Source organism: Lytechinus variegatus, chromosome 18 (genome assembly GCF_018143015.1).
Source record: "Lytechinus variegatus isolate NC3 chromosome 18, Lvar_3.0, whole genome shotgun sequence".
In the NCBI taxonomy this organism is placed as follows: Eukaryota; Metazoa; Echinodermata; class Echinoidea; order Temnopleuroida; family Toxopneustidae; genus Lytechinus; species Lytechinus variegatus.
This window is the reverse complement of record NC_054757.1, coordinates 11,618,643-11,643,583: the sequence shown is the minus strand read 5'-3', so window position 1 is coordinate 11,643,583 and position 24,941 is coordinate 11,618,643. Positions and strand designations below refer to the sequence as shown.

General features: G+C 37.6%; 1 protein-coding gene and 1 long non-coding RNA gene across 2 annotated transcripts; one reads left to right on the top strand and one right to left on the bottom strand.

Moving 5' to 3' along the window:
• The first annotated feature begins 388 nt into the window (after positions 1-388).
• On the top strand, positions 389-2,585 carry LOC121431545. Its single transcript, XR_005972134.1, has 2 exons — positions 389-539; positions 891-2,585. It is a non-coding gene; the product is annotated as an uncharacterized LOC121431545 (long non-coding RNA).
• LOC121431544 (cytochrome P450 2U1-like) lies at positions 2,579-19,755 on the bottom strand. Its single transcript, XM_041629064.1, has 8 exons — positions 19,376-19,755; positions 8,769-8,962; positions 7,564-7,712; positions 6,420-6,561; positions 5,792-5,991; positions 4,667-4,845; positions 3,922-4,214; positions 2,579-2,860 (listed from the first exon to the last, which is right to left on the bottom strand). The coding sequence occupies exons 1-8, from the start codon at positions 19,534-19,536 to the stop codon at positions 2,679-2,681; spliced, it is 1,500 nt and encodes a 499-aa protein (XP_041484998.1). The 5' UTR covers positions 19,537-19,755; the 3' UTR covers positions 2,579-2,678.
• Between the last annotated feature and the right edge of the window lie 5,186 nt (positions 19,756-24,941).

Sequence of the window (24,941 nt, the reverse complement as noted above, 5' to 3'; positions counted from 1 at the left end):
CACATAACCCGTGATGTGTGCACATATTTATTTTTTTTTTTAATGTAGAATGTTCTCTATATATCATTCACCAGCACAAATTTTGACTCAACAAAATATTCAAGAAATTAAGAAGTAATTACATAATATAGGAAAGAGGTCGTGGTGTTACGATACAGGATCGAGTAATACAAAAAGTAAAAAATATGGCAAAATATAGAAAAGGAATAAGAGAGCCTGGTCATTATATAGCCGTATTATATAATCTAGAAAAAAAAATGAAATCAAACTTCCTCCTCATCGAAATGATCAGGGGGTGGGGCTGGGGCTTCATCCCCCACTTTTTTTTCCAAAACCGTGTACAAAAACGTAAAAATGACCATAGGATTGCGATTTTCTGCATGGTCAGCCCCCCACTTTTGGCTTAGCGCCCCCCCCCCACTTTGACAACCGTTACGCGGACCCTGATGATGATGATTACACGCCAGATGAAGGCCTACTTTATATCGCATACATTCATTCGGAAGCTTCGTTATTACGAAGGTTCGGATATTCCGAAGGTTCGTTATTCCGAAGATTCCTATTTCCGAAGGTTCGTAATTCCGAAGGTTCGTTAATCCGAAAACGAAATGAGGTTCGTAATTCCGAAGGTTCGTTAGTTCGAAAACGAAATGATTAACGAACCTTATTTCGTTTTCGGACTAACGAACCTTCGGAACAACGAACCTTATTTCGTTTTCGGATTAACGAAACTTCGGAACATCGAACCTTGCTTCGTTTTCGGATTATCGAACCTTCGGAATAACGCCACAAATTTTCGGATTAACGAACCCTTTACGTTTTCGGATTAACGAACATCGAGGTATAGGCAATTTACGAGTTTCGGAATTACGAACCTTCGGAATAAGAAGTGTAACCACTTTATATCTCCCCCCCCAAAAAAAAAAAATCGAGGTAGATGAAATACTTTTCACAATAGACTTAACTTAAGCCAATATGCAGAATATCATAAGGTGAACGATAATCCAACTTAGTTAGTATAAAACAGGCACATTATATAGTCATATTTAAATCTCTCATTTTTATACATCCAATTGTTATTCTCTTGTCGATTACTAACTCAATGTTGCTATTGCAGTTATTAATTATTAAGTGCATACACTGTTTAAAATAATTCAAACAACGATGTTTACTATGTGATTCGCACAGTAGTTATTCAAACAGTTTTTAACGAGTCTTTAAAATCATAAACAACCATGTTTAAATTACTGATAATTAAATAGCTGAATTTAAAATTAGTTGTTTAAGAGCTTAAACACTTGTTTAAAATGTTTAGACAACTACTGTGCGATTCACATAGTAAACAGCGTGTTTAAATTATTTTTAACAGTGCATATAGGTCCTATCGATATATGTTTCTTTTATAAAGCAGCACATATAAAAAAGTTGATATTTACATTTTCGTATACATAAAACGCTAAACATATTCAACTTCATTATCATACTCTACTTAATACTGAGAAATAAATAAATAAGGAATTGCATGATTAGGAAATACTGATCAAGCATTTTGTGGAATGGGGTAGCCCATCCAGTCCTCCATTTCACTCAGTATGCCCTGACCATCTTTCCATTGTCCTCTGACCGATGTTTGGACTTCCTTGCTTGATTCCACGGAAGTCCACATCACAACATACGAATCCGGTGTTTTGGTCACGTGATACAATTGGAATGGTTTATTCATTTCGATTGATTTGTTTGAATAAAAACACATTTATTTCCTCAAAAAAAAAATATTGCTATAAGTAGGTGATAAAGTTCAGTCCACGCACAATCACCGCATGCCGAGGGCACCGTTGCATCAACCTATCGCAATCTATTAGAACTTTTAGATTAATGAGAGGTTATATTGAAACTTTGAGAATTCAATGGCCCGTATTCTGAACTCGGGTTTAAATTAAACCCTGGTTTAAAGTTGTGGTTTAACTATGGAGAGTCAATTGGAGCACAAATCCCTAACAGTACACATCCAACGTACTAACTCATGTGGCACACAAAATTGTTCATAATTGTCTGGGAATGATGACTAAAGCAATTTTCTTCATTATGAAAACAAAAGGAAACAAAATAGTAAACATAAGAAATATACAATACAAACAGAATTTTTGAACTTTTGGCTTCCCATAATTTTAGCACAAAGTTAAACCGTGGTCTAAATTAAACCTGACTTCAGAATACGGACCAATTACTACTACTATTAGTGGGCAAACTCAAGATTATCATGGTATACTGTATACAATTTTCATTAAAGTTAACAAATATTTTTGCACCATTAAAAGAAGCTAAAACCCCAGATCAATGCTTGCTCCTGTGTAAGAAGTCCCCTGGAAGAATACTCGGTTCTGAAAGGGTACTTTTTTTAAATCCACACGAATCATCACCGATTTTGCTTTTTCACCTGAAAGTCTTTTTTTATTAATCATTATTTGTCCAATCGTACGCTGATCGCATCCAAATTATAGTCCGACCGTAGTCAGCCTGTAACGCGTTCGGTTTCCAAGGTGCAAGGTTATTTTCAAGGCTGTTATTTTTTTACTCAAAGGTCTTTTTTACAATAGTCTGGTCGTACGACGATCGCATTGTGATCGTAGTCGGATCGTATAGCTCGTCAGTGAAGCGTTCGGCGACTTCTACCCTATTCAGTCTCGTGGTATTGCGCGCATTTCATAGGATACGGGTGTATTGACGGCGCCAAAAGAACCTTTCATGGAGTACGATGGCTCGTCTTCCGGTAGGGTGAAGGTGAATTGGTGGAGAAGGTATGACAAGATCAGAGAGAGTTCCATTTTGGCCAGCGGTTCACCGATGCACATTCGTTTTCCTGTTGACGTAAAAATGAAAAAGCGAGAACCGTATTTGATATTAAACAAAATGCATGATACTGGGTAATATCACGATTGGATGTACATGCCGAATATTCGTGCTACCGAAATTCCGGTTTTCATCTTGTAATTGCAATATGTGATTTCTTCTTCGTAGTCGCCCCCTAGATAAATCATAATTAACTACTCTGGAGTAATAACAATGCGTTATGTTTATAGTAGCAACATCCCAGATAGCAAAATATTGAATTAAATAACCAAATCGATTACTCCCTCCTGCATATTCATTATAGTCTACTACATACCGCAATGATTTTTATGACATTATGATACAATCCACTCAATGCACTGTTCTGTGATCAGAACGTTATCAACTGGAAATTAGGCCAAAATTTTCATGAGACGAAATGAATGTAAAGGTAATGTCATATAGTCAAATATCGAACAAAGCTTAGAATTTTTCAGTACAAAAATTTTCATAATATTCTTGGCGTTAACAAGTACTTGAAAACTGTAGGTATATCACATTCTGATTTATGTTCCTTTTGTCCAGCACACACGGAAACTATTGCTCATTTATTTTGGGAATGTCCCCTTACTCGTCGATTTTTAGATGATTTTGAAAAATACACTCTTAAAAGTGAAATAAAATTATCTTTCAATGACTTTGTATTTGGCATACCAGCTGGAAATTCTTCTTTTAATTTTGATATTTTATATGCCAAATATTATATCTTTTCAACTAAATGTTTAAAAGGAAACTTATCATTCTCATCATTTCAAAAGAAATTAAAGTATCAGCATGAGATAGAACGAACTATGCACATGCAACAAAATAAGTTTATTGTATATCTTGATGAATCGAGGCACATCGAGCTTATTTAAATTATGTATTGTGTATATGTATGATATTGAGTTTGATGTATCACATACATTTTGCATTTGTTTATATGCGTTGTGGAGAAATATTGAATAAAGATTTTCTTTGAAAAAGAAAAAAAAAATATCGAACCAAATGGGATTATGCAAGGTGTCACTGCATCGATGTTTATAAACTCACCAATACTGAACGGCATCAACTCTTCAGGTTTCACGCAGTTCCCCTCTGCGTTCAGAAAGCGTTCGGGCTTGAACACTTCCGGGTCATCCCAAATCTTTGGATCTCGTGATATCCTCCAGTAATTGGCAATGATGATGGCGCCCTCGGGTATATCGTAACCATGGAAACGAAGATCGCCACGCCCCGTGTACTGATGCGGGACTCCGAGAGGTGTGACGAAGTTGAGCCGTAGGGCCTCTAGGATGGTTGCCTCAGTGTATGGAAGGTTTGCTTTATCCTGTAACGTCGGGAATCTGCGGGGGAGGGGAGTTATCCGCATCAGAAGTCAGTATCATACAGGGATCAAGGATTCACCTTTGCACAGCAGAATTTACTATTCGGTTAACTTCAATAAAATCGTTGGTAGTGTTGGCCAACCACTCGCTATCAGCCAACTTTCTAACCACATGTAACAGTTACAAAGCGGGTTGGAACTGAATTGAAACCCATTTGCGCCCCCCCCCCCACATACATGGGGGAACGTCGCGTAGAACTTTGTTTATATCATTTTGCTTTGAAACTGAAATGAAACATGCAACGTAGATCGTGATTACAATAAACTATTTGATCAGATAAAACCTTCTACATGTACACTCAATACATTTGTCTCCGTTGCCTTAAATCGATCCGTGGAACTCGCATCTCATTTTTAAAACAGTGCTGTACAAAAACGTTACTAAATGATATACATTTTTTTAATTAATACCTGTCTCGTCCGACTACCTTGTCGATCTCGGCTTGAATTCTTTTCTGGATGTCGGGTTTGGTGATCAAATGGAGCATAAGCCACCGCAATGTGGTAGTGGTGGTCTCCGAACCACCGCTGAAGATGTCGGCGAGACTGAATACGGTGTTGATCTTATCATAGGACGATGAGGTACCGTTCTGGGAGATGGATAGAGGGAGAAATCGGTAGACAGAGAGGGTAATATCTTCCAAGATGTATTCATGAAAATGATGACAATGAATATGGTCCCCCAGAAAGCGATGAAACTCGGGTCTCATTCGTTACGACACTCGCAAACGAAACGATATAATTTACATCGCTGAGTTTTGTGCTATTCTGCATTTCTGCTCTTGACGAAGAAATGTAAACCTTGGACCCCCAATAACGACCAGAGACACCTGCCCCCAACATAGTACTACCCGTGTCTCTTTTTTTTTTACCATTATTGCTAAAAAAGGACCTGGTTATCATGACAAGATATACAAGTTATTTTAATTTCATCATCATCAATACAGAACTCGAATCGTGTCACCCGACATATTATATCTATAAGAAGCAACTTTATTTTCGTCTACTCGCCATCTTTTTTACGATTAAAAATGAATCTGAATTGGCATAATCCTTATCATGTTAACCACAAACGTCTTCATGGTCATCACCACCATCGTTGACCATTTACAATTTTACCACGATTGTCATCATCGCAATAACTGATAAAACGACAGACTAAACAAGGAATAATCTCGGTCCCCGTTTATCCGGACAGAAAGATACTTTGCAAACTCAGTGAATGTTGTCAATACGGTCATCATCACCACCACCACTATCACATCGGAATATATTATTTCTAGATTGAAGGTGTCATCATCGTAATCCCTCTCCTCTTCATCACCATCATCATCATAGTCGTCGTCATCACCACCATCATAGTCGTCGTCATCACCACCACCACCATCATCATCATCTTTATCATCATCATCATCATCATATCTTCACTATCGTCTTCATCACCTCTATCATCATCACCACCACCATCAACGACCTCATCGTCGTCGTCATGATGACGACGACGATGATGACAAGCACCACCTTTATCTACATTACCTTCTGGTTCTGACGCATCTTATCGATGTACATATCGAGCATGTCGCGGGGACGGTCGGCCTGGTGGTCTTTGAGATGATCCTCGAGGAATTTCTTGATATTGCTGGAGATACAGGTCACATTCTGGCGAATCTTGTAGCCAGGGGTCTTGGGGATGTTAGCTATGGCGTGCAGGAAGAAGAAGAGTCCGCCGGATTTACCTTTGGTAAAACATGATAAAACAAATAAGGCACAGTGATGCACATTTTCTACTGCACTTTTAAGTATTCAAATACTTTGTATTATCCTGGCTGTAGCTGAGCCTCCATGGGCGCGAAATAAATCCCGTTGGGATACAATTGTTTTATCCGCCCAATCAAGAAACAGATCAAGAATATACATAAATTAAGCAAAGAAACTAAGGTACAATAATTTGTTAATGCAATACATCCCCATATCAACCACCGTCAATCAGCAATATTCTACATACCGAGAATCAATTTCAGAGAGTTTACTTTTAGAAATAAAACTATCATTCTTAAACAAATAACAATTATTACATTCCTTTGTCTTCAACCCATAATTATACAGTGTAAATGGTGTATAACTTATCAAATTTCAAAGAAATTGAACCATTTTCAAGACTCACTAATCTGCAGATTCGAATTGAGTGCGTCTAACATCTCATTGAAGACTGGATCATTATACTCGTGCCTGGACCCAAAAAGGACGGAACAGATGATGTTCGAAACGGCGTTGTTAATCATCACTTTCGGATTGAAAGATTTTCCCTGGGAACAAAATGAAAATAAGGATGAATAGAAACACTTCAATCACCATATCTTTCGCAAAAATGACGTAAAACATCTTGCTGAAACGCCATAACAACCTTTTTACTCCTCTTTTTTTTGGGGGGGTGGGACTCCCATTAGGCAAAATTTTTCTTTCTTTTTTTTTTAAATATGAATCAGTACTAACCTAAACAATATTAATTTTGTACACAGCAAAAACTGTGGTGTTAACCGGTGTACATAGAGGACCACACCAGTTATTTTACACCGGTGTTAAATTGGTGGTGTTAGCTTTACACCTATAGGTGTTATTACAACACCTTTGGTTGTTACATTTACACTCTTTGGTGTTATGTTCAATCTTTAGGGTGTAATTTTAACACCTCAGGGTGTGGTCCTCTATTAACACCAATTGGTGTCAGTTTTTAATGTTACACAGTTTTTACAGTGTAACATTTGGGATCAATCGCAACATTTTGTAAGTTGCAGCCCAAGATCATGTGATTCTTCATTATCCCTGTTGTTAAAATACGAAAAATGACGTAACAGTCATTAAAATCATGTCGTATCGTATCAAGGCCACATCACAAATTACGATCAGTTTGTATATATTTATATGAAACTGTTTTGATATTATTTGATATAAGTATTGCTCTATTATTTTGTGTTTCCTTGTGACTTTATCTGTAAAAGATTTGTCCAATTGAGCGAACCAATCTTGAAATGAAATAGCGTTATTATTACATTATTACTATCTAAGGATAATAACGGCTTTTACTTAATCAAAATGATGTTGTTACTAGTCAACTAGCTATCCTGAACCTCATCATTGGGATCATTATATATGTTCGTGTCATTAGAAATATTATGCAAAACATTGTATCTTCTAAAATCGAGTTAGACCAGTCGTAAGGTGTGCGATGGCTTTTAGAATAAGATGTATGTGTATTTGTTATCAACTGATGATGTTAATTTGAGCCACCACGGACTTCTAGTGAATACCTCTGTTTTTCTAAACTCTTCCATGAGATAGTTGATTTCGACGACTATCTTTTCTTCCATGCTTCTCTTGACCAGGCCAAGATCTCGAAAGAAGGAGTGCGCCACCTGCCGTTGCTCCTTTGAAACATCACCCGAGGAAGAGACGAGACCTGCAAGAGCGAACGAGGAAGAAAAACAAAGAAGAAAACCTGATACACCGCAACTCTAAAAAGATCGATACAGAAATACCTTCCCGCACAAAAAAGGTATAACAAAAATAATCATCTTTAAAATATAGGGGAACATTTCATCATTTTTTTCATCTGACAAATTATTTATAGATCTGACAACTCTCCTTGATTTTGATTGGCTGAGAAGCACTGTTGCTATGGTAACTGCCGGATTAAACGGGAATTATCTGATAAAACGTCCGACAAGTCCTTTCATGAAACACTCTTGAAATAGATTGCGTTCTTGTATGGTGTGATTTTATTAAAACAAGATAAAATTATTTGTAATGAACATCTGCCCCGGGAATAATGCCCGGGGGCACTTACATTGGCGAGTAGATACCATGCGCGACCAAAAAACACGTAAAAGGATGTCTTTTTCACGATAGGGCACGTTACGTACGTAACGTGATAAGGGTGTCAAAAACACAAAAATAATGAAAAAAGGGTATCTATTTCTCTAGGAAAATTACGTGTTTAGGGTCGATTTTGCGGGGATGATAGAACAAAATTAAAATGTTTTATAAAGGATGTCCTTTTTGCCCCAACACTACGTGTTTAGAGTCCGATTTGCGCGAGGTGTAGAAGGTGGGGTCGTACTAATTAAACCAAATAAGGTAAAGCCGACGAACGAAGGACCCGTAACAATAAAACATTCCTGTACTTGTTTAGGGGTTCATTTCGGGGAATATTTGCCAAGAGTATCGTTTTGTTTCCAATGCTTGTTAAGGGTAGGGTTTCACACGCCAGTACTTGTTAAGGGGTGCATTTTCAGAATATGGATATTACGTGTTTAGGGTGCTTTTCGAGACCCCATGGTCGCGCATGGTATCCACTCGTGAATGGAAGTGCCCCCCCCCCCGGGGAATAATGAATGTATGGTTAAATTTTAGTACATCTCGAATTCCCTTTATAAATTTGTCGACAGAAATTGTGAGCTTTGCAACAACAAATGGCATTGATCTACATCATAATATTCATGTAAATTAAACATACCAAAGTTATTCCTCCCGGCAACGTTTGTGTAAACGGGTCTTGGACGTGCAGCAAAGTCATTCCTGTTAAGGGCTTCTTTCAATATCTTGTAATCGCTCAAAACGATGACGTCATAACCGACCAATCGAAGATGCGCGATGTCACCGAAGATGTTCGGCATTCTAAAAAGGAGTTCGAGCGGGTGTAGCCCCATCCTGGATGGTGTTGAAAAAAATATAATAGCTATGTTCACACGGGAATATAATTCGGGAAGAATCAGACTCGGCGCTTAATCATCAAGACTAAAGATGTATTTTTCAATAATTTGTATTCGGATTTATTAACGAGAGATGTACACAGTGGAAAGAATAAGGATTCAAATTTAAATGGTAATTTTAATCTTTACTCATTTCTAGAGACGTACCTGTGCAGATTATTCGTTTGGATTCACAAAAAATAAAACAATCGAATAGAATGTGAAATCGATGAATGCGCCTACCAAACTATACCTAAGTAACCGGCTAAATAAGCAATGTTGAAAAAATAAGAATTATGATGATGCCAGACGAGGTGTATTTTTTAGACAGACTCTGACAAACTATTCAGAAAGTGATAAAATTTCAGCACTTCACGTTTTCCCTTTCTCTCTTTTTCTCCATTTTGTGGGTCATGAAACTTTAGGGAGCCATGGCCCCAAGTCCCTACACACTAAGAAATTTTTGAACCCTAAATGAAACACTGGTACCAACCTTTAGGGGTGTAATCTTGCACCCTTAGAGGAAAAAGGTGCAAAATGCACCTTTTTATGATTATCTGCAGCAACTAATGCTCGTTTGCATTCTGAAATGTGCACCTTTTAACATTTGAACCTTTTAAGGTGTATAATACTTGACATTAAAAAAGGTTCAAATTTGAACCCTTGTTACACAGTTCGTTTCTGCACCTTAGAGGGTGCGTAATTGCACCCTTAAAGGTGCACAAATGAGCAAATTGCACTCATTAGCACCCCTTGGGTGCTGCTATTGTACCAACCCCGAGGGTTCAAAGCCTGAACCCTTATTTCTTAGTGTGTATCTATACCACCTGTGGTTCGTATACTCTATCGAACTTTTACACTACTTTATCAAATACATTTTTAATAAACCAACTAGGAACTTAATGGATTACCATTCTGCCATACTGTACATCTATATACCCAGAGAACTGATATAATTTTTTATAACTGAATAACAAACAGGTAGAGGGGAAGTTTATATTTTTGACGTCATCATGTGCGAGCAGCTCCCCCCGTAAAATTTTAATCAGGAAATAAAAAACAAAAGACAATGCTCTAATTATTACTGCGAGCGCTCTAGGCCATTTGGGAAAGGCGCGTTATTAATATTGGGTCCCCCCCCTCACCTCTCCCCCGTCCCCCAACTCTCTCTCCCTCTCTCTCTAATAAAAAAATCATTCATCCTTATCATTAACAATTCAAAAATGGGAATATAATATGATTTCATAGTGCACATGCATGACCTTTTTAGTAGAATCTGAGGGCATCATGATATCACCAAAAAAAAAATCTTTGATATCTTGTTTATGGATTTTCGCCAAACATTCATGTTTCCTCTAATTCATCTTCTTAGTATGACGTCAGGATGCTGGGCTTCCTCTTATATGATTTGATACACACGTCATGCACGTAACGCTTCGCCAAATTGAGGAAGAAAAGAAGGAAGAGAGGTGGGTCGATAAAAAAAGAATATAAAGCTGATTATAAACCTGGGAAGGGAATAAGAGGGGAAAATCAAACACGTGGAGGTCAAAACAGTGTTTTTTCTTCTTCTGTTTCCTTGTATCTCTTTGCAAGAAATATTTTGATTTCCTCATTTAAAGAGTGATGCTTGTTCAAGGAGCAAGTTAGCTGTTCGGAGATTATATAGAAGTTATGGTACAGTCACAAGGCGAAACCGACTACAGACCAATCAAAGCTAATACGTTAATTCCAATGACATACCCTCGGTCGGTTTGGAGTCGGTTACGCGGGTGTGACTGTCCCATAGGTGACAACTGAATAAAATCGCACGAACATTATTAACAATGTTCAGACGGGGATTTACTCCGAGCTTTACTACATACTACAAACTGGACTTTCAACGGTTCAATGGTTCTGCTTTGCAGAGATGGATTTGAAAGGCACGGTGATGGGGGGGGGTAGTGAAATTATTACAAGGGCAGATGGATATTTTTTACAAAATTACTACCATAAGATGTTAAGATATTGGGATATAGGCATTGATCACTATGTCTTGCGTCATGAAATCGTCGTTAGCGCGGGTTAGGCTCTACTACACAGTAAAAATATAGCACATTAAGCCTGTCACTCTAATCTAACTACAAGTTGTTTAAACTTTTTAAACAGTTGTTTAAAAAGGTTTTAACAGTTGTTTAAAGGGGAAGTTCACCCTGAAGAAAAGTTTGTTGTAAAAATAGCAGAAAAAATAATAAAAAATATTGGTGAAGGTTTGAGGAAAATCCGTTAATAAAGATTAAGAAATTTATTAGAATTCAAAGTTTTGGATTTGTGACGTCATATGCGAGCAGCATTCCTACATAGCGAATGGTAAAAAATCAATGAATTTCAAATTTTGTACGGTTCCTGATAACTTTATTTTGTTTTCTATTTATGATCGGGTTTGAAATGATTTGTCTATTGATATACAAAAGGCACAGTAAAAACCATTTTCAATTTTCTGAGAAAATGACATTTCATATATTTTTTACCATTCGCTTTGTAGGAATGATGCTCGCATATGACGTCACAAATTCAAAACTTTGAATTCTAATAACTTTCTTAATCATTGACGGATTTTCCTCAAACCTTCACCAATATTTTTTATTATTTTTTCTGCTATTTTTACAACAAACTTTTCTTCAGGGTGAACTTCCCCTAAAAAGTTTGAACAGTTATTGAAAAAGTTTAAACAATATTTGTCAGAGCGATGGGTTTAATCAACGTGCTTAACATTGTTTTACAGTGTATTGTTACAAATTATTAGTAAGATATGGAAATGAATTGCATTAATGTTAGCACTATTTATTTTTTTACACTGCGATTTGGTATCGCAAAATTAATTCTAAATATTAGCATGAATCTAAGCACGAATGGTCAGTCCAGCCAAAATTCGGAATGATTTGAGTAGACAGAGAAAGATTAAACATTGTAAATTCCATCAAACTCGAATGAAACTGAGAAATTGAAGAATTTAAGGATATTACAAAGTTGTCAGACGAACTTGAAAGCAGATCAAACCAAATTGTACGTAGCAACTGAAATTTGCCGAAAGGAAAGAGCGATCACATGGCACAGTTATAAGTTTTGCGCTTACTCATTTTGTTAAGTTTGATTGTCATGAAAACTGATTCGCTACTATGATATGATAAGTATAATTAACTCAGGCAGTCAAGGAGTGACTGCGCCTTTTCCTCTGTTCACTTTCGCCTTCTTAAATTGAATTCATGATTATTATTTACCAGTGTTATTAGTATGGCTGATTTGTACCACTCCTCCCGTAGTTTGCATATTTCCTTAAAGTGATTGGTTAACATTGGTTTGACTTTTAAAAAAATCCGGCTAGAAGGTCACACTTGTCACCTGTGTCTGTGATATGTTACAAAAATGAAGCCCAGAAAAAATTGCGTTCGAAAATAATTATTTAGTGCTTCAAAAATTGAAATATAAGGTGACCGGAAACACCATCTTAATTTCATCGCATACACTTATGTGTAATATTTACACATGATTTAGGCGTCTATAAAACTCCTATTTACAAAATCGGGGTTTGCCTTGTAGTTTTAGCTCTTCATTCTCAGTAATGGTTGTTTTCAGGGTTTATTAGTTCTAATACATGCACTTGTACACATGTTTCATCTTGGTTTGAGAATTTCTTTAAATCGGCTGCTCACAAAGTTAAAAAATACCTTTAACCAAGTATATCTTCTGCTTCTATAAATTTCGAAAACAGAAGGCTGTATCTTCATTTTCCAACAATTCTTTTAACATGTTTCTTTTGTTTAGTAACTTTTCCCATTCTGTTTAAATTTCCAATATCTTCCATTTCTCCTCAATATTGTTTTTATTCTTAGCCTTTTAGATTTTTGTAGTTGTTGTTGACTAATTCTTGAAGTGTTTTTTTCGTATTCCATATGTTTATGCTTATGTTTTCTTAATTGACCTTATTTACTTTCCTCTTCTTTCATCTGATTTTGTTTGTGTTTTCTCATTTAACTTTTTTTTTTTCTTTATTATTCTCTTTATATGAAATATATCACATTACACAATTCTTTTGATTTCATTGTTTCCACTACTCGTATACTGCTATAAACACGTCAACTATGGGACATTAAAGTTTGATTTTTCTTTACAATCTCATGATATATGACACTTTGATCGAAATGTGAAACTAATCGAACTGAAACCTTCAAAATAACTATAGGCCTATGGACAAATTTCAAGCATCTCTCACAATGTAGATCAACAACCTTTTTTTTCAATACAAGGATGGACATGAAAGGGGAGGCTTCGAACAATGGGCGATGGATTTTTTCTTATATTATTATGTATCCAGGGGCGTAGCTACGTGGGGCCTGGGTGCACGAGCCCCCCTCCCCCCTGAGATTTGGTGTACCCCAGGTACCCCCCTGAAAAAACTTGGCTGAGCCCAAAAAATGGGAGAAAGAAAGAAAAATTGGGGAAAAGGTAGAAGGAAAAAAAGAAGAGAAAAATAAAGGAGGAAGACGAGTGAAAAATCTTTCATGTCACTAAAAAAAATCTCTCGCGCTTCGCGCTCGCATTGCCTGTTCAATGAGATTCATATCTTGCTCAATAGGCTAATATGGAGCTTAAAATATCAAGTTTTGAAGTCAATATACAAAACATATTCTCGGACATCGAGCTTTCATGATTTTTTTTATTTACAATTTTTTTCAATGCTCTGTAAAATGTCCAGTTTATGGTCGAAGTATCAACATTTTCAGCTCACGCTGCGCGGTCGGATTGTTTGATTTTCCAAGTTCCTATTGTCTTCGTGTATTCCATGAAGTTCCCAGAATATCCCTTTTCAGATGTGATTGTCAAAACGTAGACCTATCAGCTAGCGCTGCTCGCTCGCATTTTGATTGGGGAGTTACGAAAACCTCTATATTAATTCTATAACAAGCTACTTAAAATTCCCTTTTTCATTAAAGTTAAAAAAAAAATGTCTCGCAAATAATTGTTAAAAATGTATGAACCCATGCGTCTTATTCATAATTCAAAAATGCCTAAAACGTCCAGTTTTATAGTCATCGTTTTCATAATTATAGTGACAAAATGTTTTTAGAATGTCCCGGTCCTAGGTCAAAATAATAAAAATATCAGCACGCGCTTCGCGCTTGCATCATTTATTAAGTGTGATCCACATCTACTTCACAATTTCCCTACACAGTGCTTGAAAGAGTGGTTAAATTGACCCTTTCTTTCAGATCGGAATATCAAATGTTTTTAGCCCGCGCTTCGAGGTCGCATTATTGATCTTCATGATAAAAAAGTATTCAGAATGCCCAGATTCTACGTATAAATCTGAAACAGGCGCACGCATGTTTATTGAGATACGCAGCTTGTTCTTTATCTAAAAAGTGTTCAAATTATCCGGTTTCAGATCAGAATATTCACAATTTTTTACTCGCGCTTTACGCTCGTATTATTAATGTAGGAAGATACCCAACTACCCATCCTATTCATGATAAAAAAAACATGAATCGTGAAGTGTCCCGTTTTTAGGTCTGAAATCTGATTTTTTTTTCCGCTCGAGCTTCGCGCTCGCATCAATTGTTGACTTACATACCAATCCCTTTCATGATTACAAAAAGTGCTTAGAACGACCCCCCCCCCCTTTTTTTGAGGTCGGAATGTCAAATATTTTCAGCTCGCGCTCGCATTATTTAATTGTTGAAAAATGTATCGTCTTCATGGATAACTGCAAATAGTCCTTACAGGTCCGATTTTCGATCAGGCCAGAACGTTTATTGAAAATATCTACTAGCGCTTGGCATTCGCAGTATTTATCTACTTTTTCTTGTTCAGGATCACAATTCACACACATTACCAGACGCTTGGATTTTTAGGACACGCATAACACACGCATAAAATGTTGCTGCGCCCCCCCCCCCCATTAAAAATCAAGGAACCCCAGTGCCCCACGGGGGAAAAAATCCTAGCTACGCCACTGGATGTATGAAACAAAAACACTTTGAAATAATTATGTTAAATGATTTGTTTATGTACTACAGTACACATTAATAATTTTAAAAAGTGGGAATAAAATGTCTTTAATTTAAGAACTGAAGAAGTGGATTTGATCGAGAAACATTAATGTTTAAACGGTATGCTAAAAACGCATTCTAGGTCGCAAACTTTAGCGTAATAGAGCGGTACTACCTGTTCGCATCATTCACAATTAAGCGTCTCATTCGGAATTTCGAGAAAGCTGAGTTGCAATGAAATCGATTGCAAATTATAACCAATTAATTTTTTTTTATTCCCGGGACTCATGCTTGATTAAGAATTGTTCAAGACCCCCCCCCCCCCCCTCCCCTCCCCTCCCCTCCAAACGCATAAACGTAAACAGAGGACAACGTTACAAATCAGGGACCGTCTAACTTTTTTTTTTAAACAAGTCCACACCTAGTTACCAATAATGCAAATATTTGAAAGCAAGATAAAAGAGCATTGTAGATTAAATGCCTTGCTCACGGACATAGGTGCCGCGACCGGGGATCGAACCCCGGACTTTCCATGTATAGCCAGGCGCCTTAGACCACTCGGCCACGGCACCTCTTACAAGATACGATTGATACGATCAACCTCAAGTATATGGAAATCCATCAATGTCATAATTTTTTTGTTACGGAAATTATTTGCACAATGTCCTTTAAAAACAGAGTGAAGCACACTGAATTGACAAGAGAACAGTGCATGTTATGAATATACATCATAATTATCTAGAAATGTTTTGAAGATACACGTATTTTAGATGTTGTAAAACAGTAATAAGTAAAAAGAGCTCTGAACAAGCGCAGCTGAATATATCCATATAAAAGCTGCGCTATATAAATTAATGCTTATTATTATCATTATGTTGACGTTGCTGGCTTCCATAGTTGTGATTGATTGGATCAATCGTAAGTCTTTGTAAGACGGGGTCGAGTATATTCACTGTAGCACAGATCTATTATCATGGTCACGTTTTACAGAAATATGGTTTTCCCCTTCAACATAATAAATACAATGATAATTTTGTCCTTTATTGTTTGTTACTATTATCATTCGCACGACATTACAATTACACATTATTGTATAGGTCTATGATATTTAGTTTTCATTGTTTATTTCCAATCAGGATTAGGGACTGTGTTCCGGTTTCGTTGGCCTCTAAATTTTATTTTCATTGATGCAATTCAGACACGTTTCATTTGTTCTTTTTATCACAGGGAATAGTTCAAATTATACCCCAGTTCTATTTCCTGATTACTGCATCCATAGTTATAAACCGTTATCTCGTTGTTACGTAGAAAGGAAATAAACCATTTTAACTACCGTTCACCATTGGAAGGAAGAATACAAACAGCATACGGACGTCACCAAAATAAAAGTTAAACAAATTGTGCGGGTCTAAAACCTATATAGATCTAGGCAATAGTTTTAACACTGACTGCCGTACACCCCCCCCCCCCGCAGGGTATCTGTCTGCAGTGATGCATGGCTGATAGTTCTAAAAACGTCAAATGCAGCTTTGACGTTATGATTTTTTGGTGTAAAACACCCTAAAACCTAGATCTGGTATGCATTAAAGCCCATTAAAACGGGCGATAGTTTCGACTGTAACACTGTCATATATACATCTACACACATGGTATATCACGTTCACAGTTTGCAGTGATTTAAGGCTGATAGTTCTTTTAAAAAACCGTCAAATCCTGCTTTGACGTTATGCTGTTAAAATGATCCTAGGATCAATTTCGCAAAGTACCTGTAAATTTATTCTCTGACATTGGTGTATCAAACATCATAAGGGAAAACGATGCAGGCATGCATCATAATATTCATACACACAGACAGTGTATTAGTTACAAAAATGATCGGTCGTAGTTAAATTAATAGTAAACATTTATTTCAAAATCTATAATACTAGTATAAACATAAACGTATAGGTTAAAGTCAGATGATCGGATGAAAATAAACCTACCTATAGTATTAGTATACATAATCATTAAAATAACGGGCAATATAAATGACTGTAAAACGGACAGCAATCTCCCCGCATGGCATATTATTCTCAGCATTACGATTTTAATATTCACATTTAGCGTTCATCATAAGTGGATTATGGAGGAACAAGAAAATAGGTGAATATCAGAATTTTCCAGCCTTAATACTATTCAAGAAAATGATTATAAGGTACCTCCCCCCTAGTCTGCTGGGCAAACCCTTCACTCGAAATAAGGGTCTGAATGTGCAGCCTACTCATGCCTTGTGTACTGAAGGCTCTCTCGCTCAGTTTGTATGTGCTAGTCTTTACGTGGAGGCACACTTGTTGATCAAAGTTCCAATCAGGGACTGTGCCTGCAGACTACCTCCCCCCCACCCCCATGTATCGTACCCTCAACAGCGGAGAAGCGAAAGAGCTCCGACATCTGAAGAGGGAGGAGAGAGAGGGTGGGGAGCAAGAGGGGGGGGGGTGCATTGGGAGTTTGGGGAAGTTAGGGCGATGGGGGAAAGCCAAATGTGTAATGATAACAGACGTAACAAACCCGACTCTTCATTGTCCCAATTTCTATAGAATCAAAGGATTTGCTTCGTACGGTTCATTGGATTGCGGTAATTGTTCATTCAAAAGTTAAGATACAGGTAACGCCTCCATTCGAGGTAAAAACCACGTCGATCGATCCAGTCTTAAAAATTACGTATGGAAGTATAGCGATTTATATGTCATCACGTTCTTTTAGAGGTAAGGGAAGGTATTTGGTATGGTTCCAACTATAACAACGACAAAATAGTCTCAAGATAGCTTGATATATACGCTAAGATCATTTATTTGCTTTTTGGGAGGGGTAGGGAGCTAGAGACCCCCATTAAAAAAATATTAATTTAACATAATTTGCATTTCTTTCAAAATTAAACACTTTAATGATTTTTTTTACATCATGATTTCTTTCGCATCCACTAGAATATCTGTGGCAAATTTAGGGGGAGGGGGTGTTAGGGCGGGGGTTGTAAAAATTTTTCGCAAGAACATGTATCCAGAGATGTCCCCAAATATCTCCTCAACTGGATCTTCTAGGATATAAACGTTGACTGAGAACCACGAAATGGTGGCCACCCAAAACTATGAAATGCTTAACAGAATCTTAAGATTATTAATCCAACGCCAAGCGAATATGCACATCTGAAACTTTGTGTGAATATGATTTTAAGTAGGGAGGACGAAAAAGGAAAAGGATAAGAAAAAGGGGAAAAAGGGATGAAACTGAAAGAAGTGTAATAAAAAAATAATGGGCCGTGCAACACTTTGTTATCCAAGTAATTAAACAGAGACAAAATGATGTTTGTATGCAATCGAAATCGAAATTTTCGTAACCATGTTTACGAGTGATATATTTTTATAAAAACAGTTCCAGCGTGATCTCACTTTCGAACCGTTGGGCTCCGTGTAGATAAGAATACCATGAACACGGCAAAGCAGTTTCTCGCTGCATCAACGCCAAGCTATAACCAGGTCATTCAGTCACAGAAAACACATATCAGTCAAATTTACTAGACCGGTAGTCAGGTGTGTGCAACTTAAATAATTATATCTAGTCACATTTCTTACATAATTATATTCTAGTCAGAAATAAGTCTGTCCTAGTAAAATACGACTAGAAAGAAGTCAAATATGACTAGAATAACAGCTGCACCCAGCTAACCCTATTAACTAGTCATATTTTTATACTGATTTTTACCGAGTGTACTATTGGTGCTTTTTTTGGTGGAGATAGTGACAGATAATGGCAGAGCTGGGATTTGAACTCACAAGCTTTCAATCATGAGTCCTATGCTCTAACCACTAGACCAAACTATCCACCATGCACTGTCACCTCCTCCCTATATTGCAGGATCAAATTACAAATGTGACATTTGAATAAAAATAAATAAGATATGATAACATACATGCAATCCATAATCAAATTACAGGACCAGCTTTTTACAAGCAAATCCTTGAGTGAATAGCAGACTAATTATAATGATGATCAAATATCTTTATCTATCTCTTCTCACCCACATTTCCATTTACCTACAAATTCTCATCTCCTTACTTTTGAGCTTCCTTCGCTCATAATTAATAATCAACAATAAATTAATTTGTATGTATTTCTCCCTCATCTCAATCTATCTTTCGCCCACCCCCAACAGTTTTACACTAAATAGTAATGGGGTTTGATAGGAAGATATCCAAAAGCTTATTGTATAATACTTGACAAAATATCAAATTGAGTTTTAAGACAGTATACCTGTAAAAGGGGGAAATATACGGACGAAAGATAACAATGCTCTTACTACTACCTACCTAGCAATGTAAGGGAGGCTCCCTAACAAAGGCCAAGCCGGCGGGCCTGGTGGCAACTTCCTCCTATTTCTGCTGATTCTCCTTGTCAAATAGGACATCATCAAAACCCCGATAACGGCGACGAGGACGACTTTGACGTCGACCATCGAAGTGACATCCATGGCGATGGTCACGATGGTCGCTATTTCGATTTACCCAGGCTAATTACGTGGCCGCCAAAATTGAATGTCGCGATCTACTCGGCTACTCATCAAATGAAACTCGGTTGACTTGATCCAAGAATAAATCTGCCGGTATCTAGTGTCTTGTTTACTATTTCCATTCCACCTAACTTCCTTCACAGCGAGCTTTTTACACAGTGGTGCGTAAAATAATAGGAGAGTTTCTATTCAATCCAATGCGGGGGCGCATAATGAGCTGTGACATTAAGGTTTTTATGGGGGGGGGGGGTTATATCCTCAGGTGGATGAACTCGAGTCGGGACTCCAGTCAATGAACAATGGGCAGAGATTCCTTACTCATCTGTTAAAAGAGGTTTGTCTTCTTACAGGTCCCAGGACAGGTCCCTACTCAATATAAGCCAAAAGGGTGCCGTCAACACCATGCAACCAAAATCATCCTCACCAAAAAGTGTTTCGGTAGCTAAAAAACAAAAAGAAGAAATAACATGTTTCCCGAAACTGAATCCCAAATTTCCTCGAAATCGACGGCATTCATGAAATCTTCATTTTCAAAAACAAAAATTTAACAACTAAATGCCTATACAGCGAGCCAGGACTTCTCGTGGCCTAAATGATATCAAGTAATTTAAGGCCTCTTTTCTAATTAACATTAACGCAATTATCATATGGGGTCAAAATTACTATCAATGCGGGCGCGGAGTAGTCTGCAGGCACAGACCCTGATTGAAACTTTGTCTTTGATCAGCAAGTGTGTCTCTACGCAAAGACTAGCACGTACAAAACTTGCTGAGCGATCAGTACACAAGGCATGAGTAGGCTGCACGTTCAGACCCTTATACTCGAGTGAAGGGTTTGCACTGCAGACTAGGCGCGGAGTTCCTTTGAGCTACGCAAAAAAGGTAAATGATTTTTTTTTAAACATGTGTGTAAGTTTGATTTTTCCCGAATTCAGGGAGAAATGGACGGTTGTCCAGACCTCAAATCGATTTTGATAAAATGCAAAAATGTCGGAGACATGAAAACAAAGCTTATATGACATGTATGATAAAGTTCATGAAAAGATGAAAGAATAACAGAGATATGAATGTGTGAAGTTGTGACATCACGTGCCAGCCTTAGCTCCTAACCGTACTTGCATAAAGTTACTGGCATTCATGGACGGGTGTTTGTAGGTCTATTATGTTTGTTTTGGGGAGATTTTTGTTTTTATAAGCGGTAAATCATTGTCCATTCACTGAGCCTAAATGCTGTTTATATAGAATTTCAAATGACAGAGGCCTAGGCCTATGAGCAGCAGAGGCGTCGATCCTGGGGGGGGGGGTCGCCCCACCAATTAAAATATTTGGGGCAAACATATCGTTTTGCCCCCCCCCCAATAATTCCGCATGGGCAAAAAATAAAATAAGGTTGTAATGTTACACAGAAATCAGCAAGGGAGATTGAGATACACAACTCGTTCTTTATCTAAAATCGTGCTCAAAATATCCGCTTTTCAGATTAGAATATAAACAATTTTCAGCTCGCGCTTCGCGCTCGCATCATTTCTGTAGCAAAATCCCATACTTTTCATGATTAAATAGGTGAAGAGAATGTCCATTTTTCAGTTCTAAACCTCAAAAGATTTATCACTTCGAGTTGCAATAATCTTTTTTTTTTCGATATATATCTTGTTCCTTAGTAAAAACGTCCATTAAACTCATTTTTTTAGATCGAAATATATAGAAATTTCAGCTCGCGCTTCGCGCTCGCATTAATTTGTTGATGAGATATGTGTCTCCATCTCATATATATAGGCATATGTGTGTGTTTGTGAGTTTGTTTGTTATGTGTGATCGAGCGCCTTTGGAAAGTTGATTCATGATTTTGCCCCCCCCCCCCAATCTGAAAAATGGATCGACGCCCCTGATGAGCAGAATGGGGGCTGCTCGCATACTGCGTCACACAATCATGACAATCATATCTGTCAAAAGTTCATTACACTCTTTCCAATTCGGTCTTATATAGGATTTCATTGAAATTTCATTAATGTATTTTTTTCCATTTCGCCTGTTTATTATTGAGGGGTTTATTTCCCGTGTTAATTTCATTTGCAGCCAGTTCGTGGTATATAATACGCTTATGACCGTTACCATGGATATTGCAGGGAAGTAGTAAAAGTTACTGCCAATTCCGTCCCTGCCTTGTAGAAGCCAAAAGCATAATTATTCGGATGTATCGCTAAAATATATTTTATCAAGTCCAAGCACATGGCAAGGATATTCATCATACCTTACAAACTCGATGCATCCCATACCCTAAACCCAGCAGTGGCGTATACCTAGGATTTTCCACAGGGGGGGGGGGGCAAAACCGACCGCAAAAAAATTTCACAAGCAAAAAAAAAAAGGGGGTCTTCAATAAAAAAAAAATAAAGGATATTGTATCAGAAAAAAAAGTGACAAGCAAAAGTGAAAAAAAAGTCTTCAAGCTCGTCAGGGGGAGGGGGGCAATAAAGGTATTCAAGCTCGTCAGGGGGGGGAGGTGCTTCATAATCGTCAGGGGGGTAGGGATACGTCCTATGCATGGGTTGTGACTGCCCCCCCCCCGTGGGTACGCTAGTGAGACCCAGTATGAATCCGATCTCTGCGAGTGGTATTTTGGAAGAAAAAATGAATTGATATCGAATCTTAGTTTTAGTTTGCTTAATTCTTTCTTAATGATTCGAATTCACCCATAAGTTCATACTCTAAAAACCGTTAAATTTTGGACGAAAATAGTTGAATGTTTGTTTGAAATCCATATCAAATCCAAATAATTTATGAAAGTTTCAGTTTGTGAAGTTACAAGTGATCTACTCTTATGATGTCGCGTACAATATTAGATTCCCATGAATTACCATTTTCGATCAACTATCGTGAAATATGTATCAATGTATCTTGAAGTTAATGAGAGAGAGAGTAATGGAATACAGAATTTACCAATGTTTGGAATATAAGATGATGGAGTCTGATATTGTTTATTATGTGTGAATTATACATTTTTTCGGCATCACCAATTTTTCCAAAGTTAGATAGCTCTGGGGAACCTTGATTTAAGCTACGCCTACCATTGTTCTCTTCATCCATTTCAAAGTTTCACAATATATATTGTTTATTATATATGTTTATTTATTTATCCAAGACCGTTTTGATTGAGAATTGATTCGAACTATATATATTTATGAAAAAGGCAACCTGAATGATATAATTTTCTGCATTATAGTAGGTCCAGCCAGGACCTGATACAATATCATATTAGCCTGAATATTCTTTTTTTCCCCGTTGAGATGCAAAATGGTTATTGCGCCATCTCTCGTTTAATTCATATGCAGCCCCGGTTCTGTTTTGGTGTGTATAAATTGGGAAGGACGTGTATCAATCAATTTACGTCTGGGAGGGACCGACCTTTAACGTCACCATCCGAAAGACGTGACCGGGGGTCGAACCGCGAACCTCTGCATCAGTTCGTAGCTTCCCATGTAACTGAGGCGCACTCTATAAACAATTTTGATAACGGAAAGACATTTGAACTCTTTTGTTTGGGGTTATGATGAAATTTCCACGAAACAGCCCTCTCTTTACTGCCCTTCCCCTCTGATTTTTACCCTTTTTTGTTTTAAAAATCCATACGTAGTAAGTATTAAGAGGTCACCCCGCCCCTGCGAGTCCATCTCTAATTAAATAAAAGTACAAGTACAGCCGGTTATCTTTTTCTCTATACTCGATATACATTTTTTGCGATATTCCGACCTGAAATTGGAAGGTCTGGGCACTTATAATCATGTAGTCATGAACAGGGTGAGTATCTAACTTCAGACAAATAGGTATAGATGCGAGGGCAACGTGCGAGCTGAACTATTTAGTCTCTTTATTTATTCAATTATTTAATTATTTATATTTTTGTTTATTTATTTATTTACTTATTTATTTATTTTGAGATCTAATTCTAAAAATGCGAGATTCTAAGCATTTTTTTTTGCAATTAGATAGGGCGCGCCTCTCGAAAAAAAAATGAGAACATGCACGATCCACGAGCAGAAAAAAAATATGGGGCTTAAAATACCAAATTTTCAGGTCCATATGCCCCATAATACCCTCTTGAACAGGTTATCAGAGATTGTCACTTCACTCTTAAAGAGGCGACAATGCGAGCGGTAAGCGCGAGCGAAATTTTTATTTTTATTGGTACACGAGCGCGGAAGCACCCGTAGTTAGTTCCTGGGGAGGGGCACTTACATTGACGAGTGGATACCATGTGCGACCAAAAAAACCAGGTAATAACCACGATAGGGCACGTTACATACGTAACGTGATAAGGGTGTCAAAAACACAAAATTAATGAAAAGGGGGTATCTATTTCGCTAGGAAAATTACATTTTTAGGGTCGAATTTGCGGGGATGATAAAACGAAATTAAAATGTTTTATAAAGGATGTCCTTATTGCCCCAACACTTCGTGTTTAGAGTCCGATTGGCGCGAGGTGTAGAAGGTGGGGTCGTACTAAACCAAATAAGGTAAAGCCGACGATCGAAGGACCCGTAACAATAAAACATTCCTGTACTTGTTTAGGGGTTCATTTCAGGGAATATGTGCCAAGAGTATCGTCTTGTTTCCAATACTTGTTAAGGGTAGGGTTTCACACGCCAATACTTGTTAAGGGGTGCATTTTCAGAATATGGAAATCACGTGTTTAGAGTGCTTTTCGAGACCCCATGCGTGGCCGCGCACTGGTATCCACTCGTGAATGGAAGTGCCCCCCCCCCCCCGGAGTTTTCCATCCTATTTGATTTTGAAGGCGCAGTTATGATGTATATTATTTTCAATGAAAGAGCAGTTCAAAACCAATCAACAACAACAACAAGGCGTAATTAACAGTTACATAAGACTATTTCCCGAAACATAGGCACTCGGAAGCGGGGAGAGGAGGGGGGGGGGGGGCGCATCGCCCCTTCGCCTGGATACGCCTCTGCCCCCCCCCCCTACTAGGGACTTTGTGTGAAAATGGATGACAAAAGTCGCGTTTATAGAGGATTTAAAAATACTTTTGGGATTAAACATACTAGTAGTTGAAATTCACTGCTAAAGATCAGATTAACAATTACTATGTTTTCGTGGGGGCATGGTGCGTAGGCCTACTAGTCAAGGGACGCGAAGCTATACACTAAATTAACATGCCCGTTAGGAGCGATTTTTTTCAGTTATGAAATTGACAATTTTACATATGTCCATTGTTTGATATTTCTTGGAATATCATTACTACTATTATCATCATTCAGCTTTTAATGGTCATTTGGGGGATGGGGCAAAACTCGCTCCCTGAGCTCCATTTTTTTTTTTTTAGTGGGGGGGGGACAAGTGGCTCTGTCC

Bases quoted from the DNA above. Each gene is read 5' to 3' on its own strand.
- LOC121431544 (XM_041629064.1), bottom strand. From the start codon at position 19,536: ATGGATGTCACTTCGATGGTCGACGTCAAAGTCGTCCTCGTCGCCGTT. The intron at 7,713-8,768 runs GTATGTTTAATT...TCGCTCTTGCAG, and splicing joins TGCCGGGAGGAATAACTTTG to GTCTCGTCTCTTCCTCGGGT. The intron at 4,846-5,791 runs GTAATGTAGATA...TCCATCTCCCAG, and splicing joins AGATGCGTCAGAACCAGAAG to AACGGTACCTCATCGTCCTA.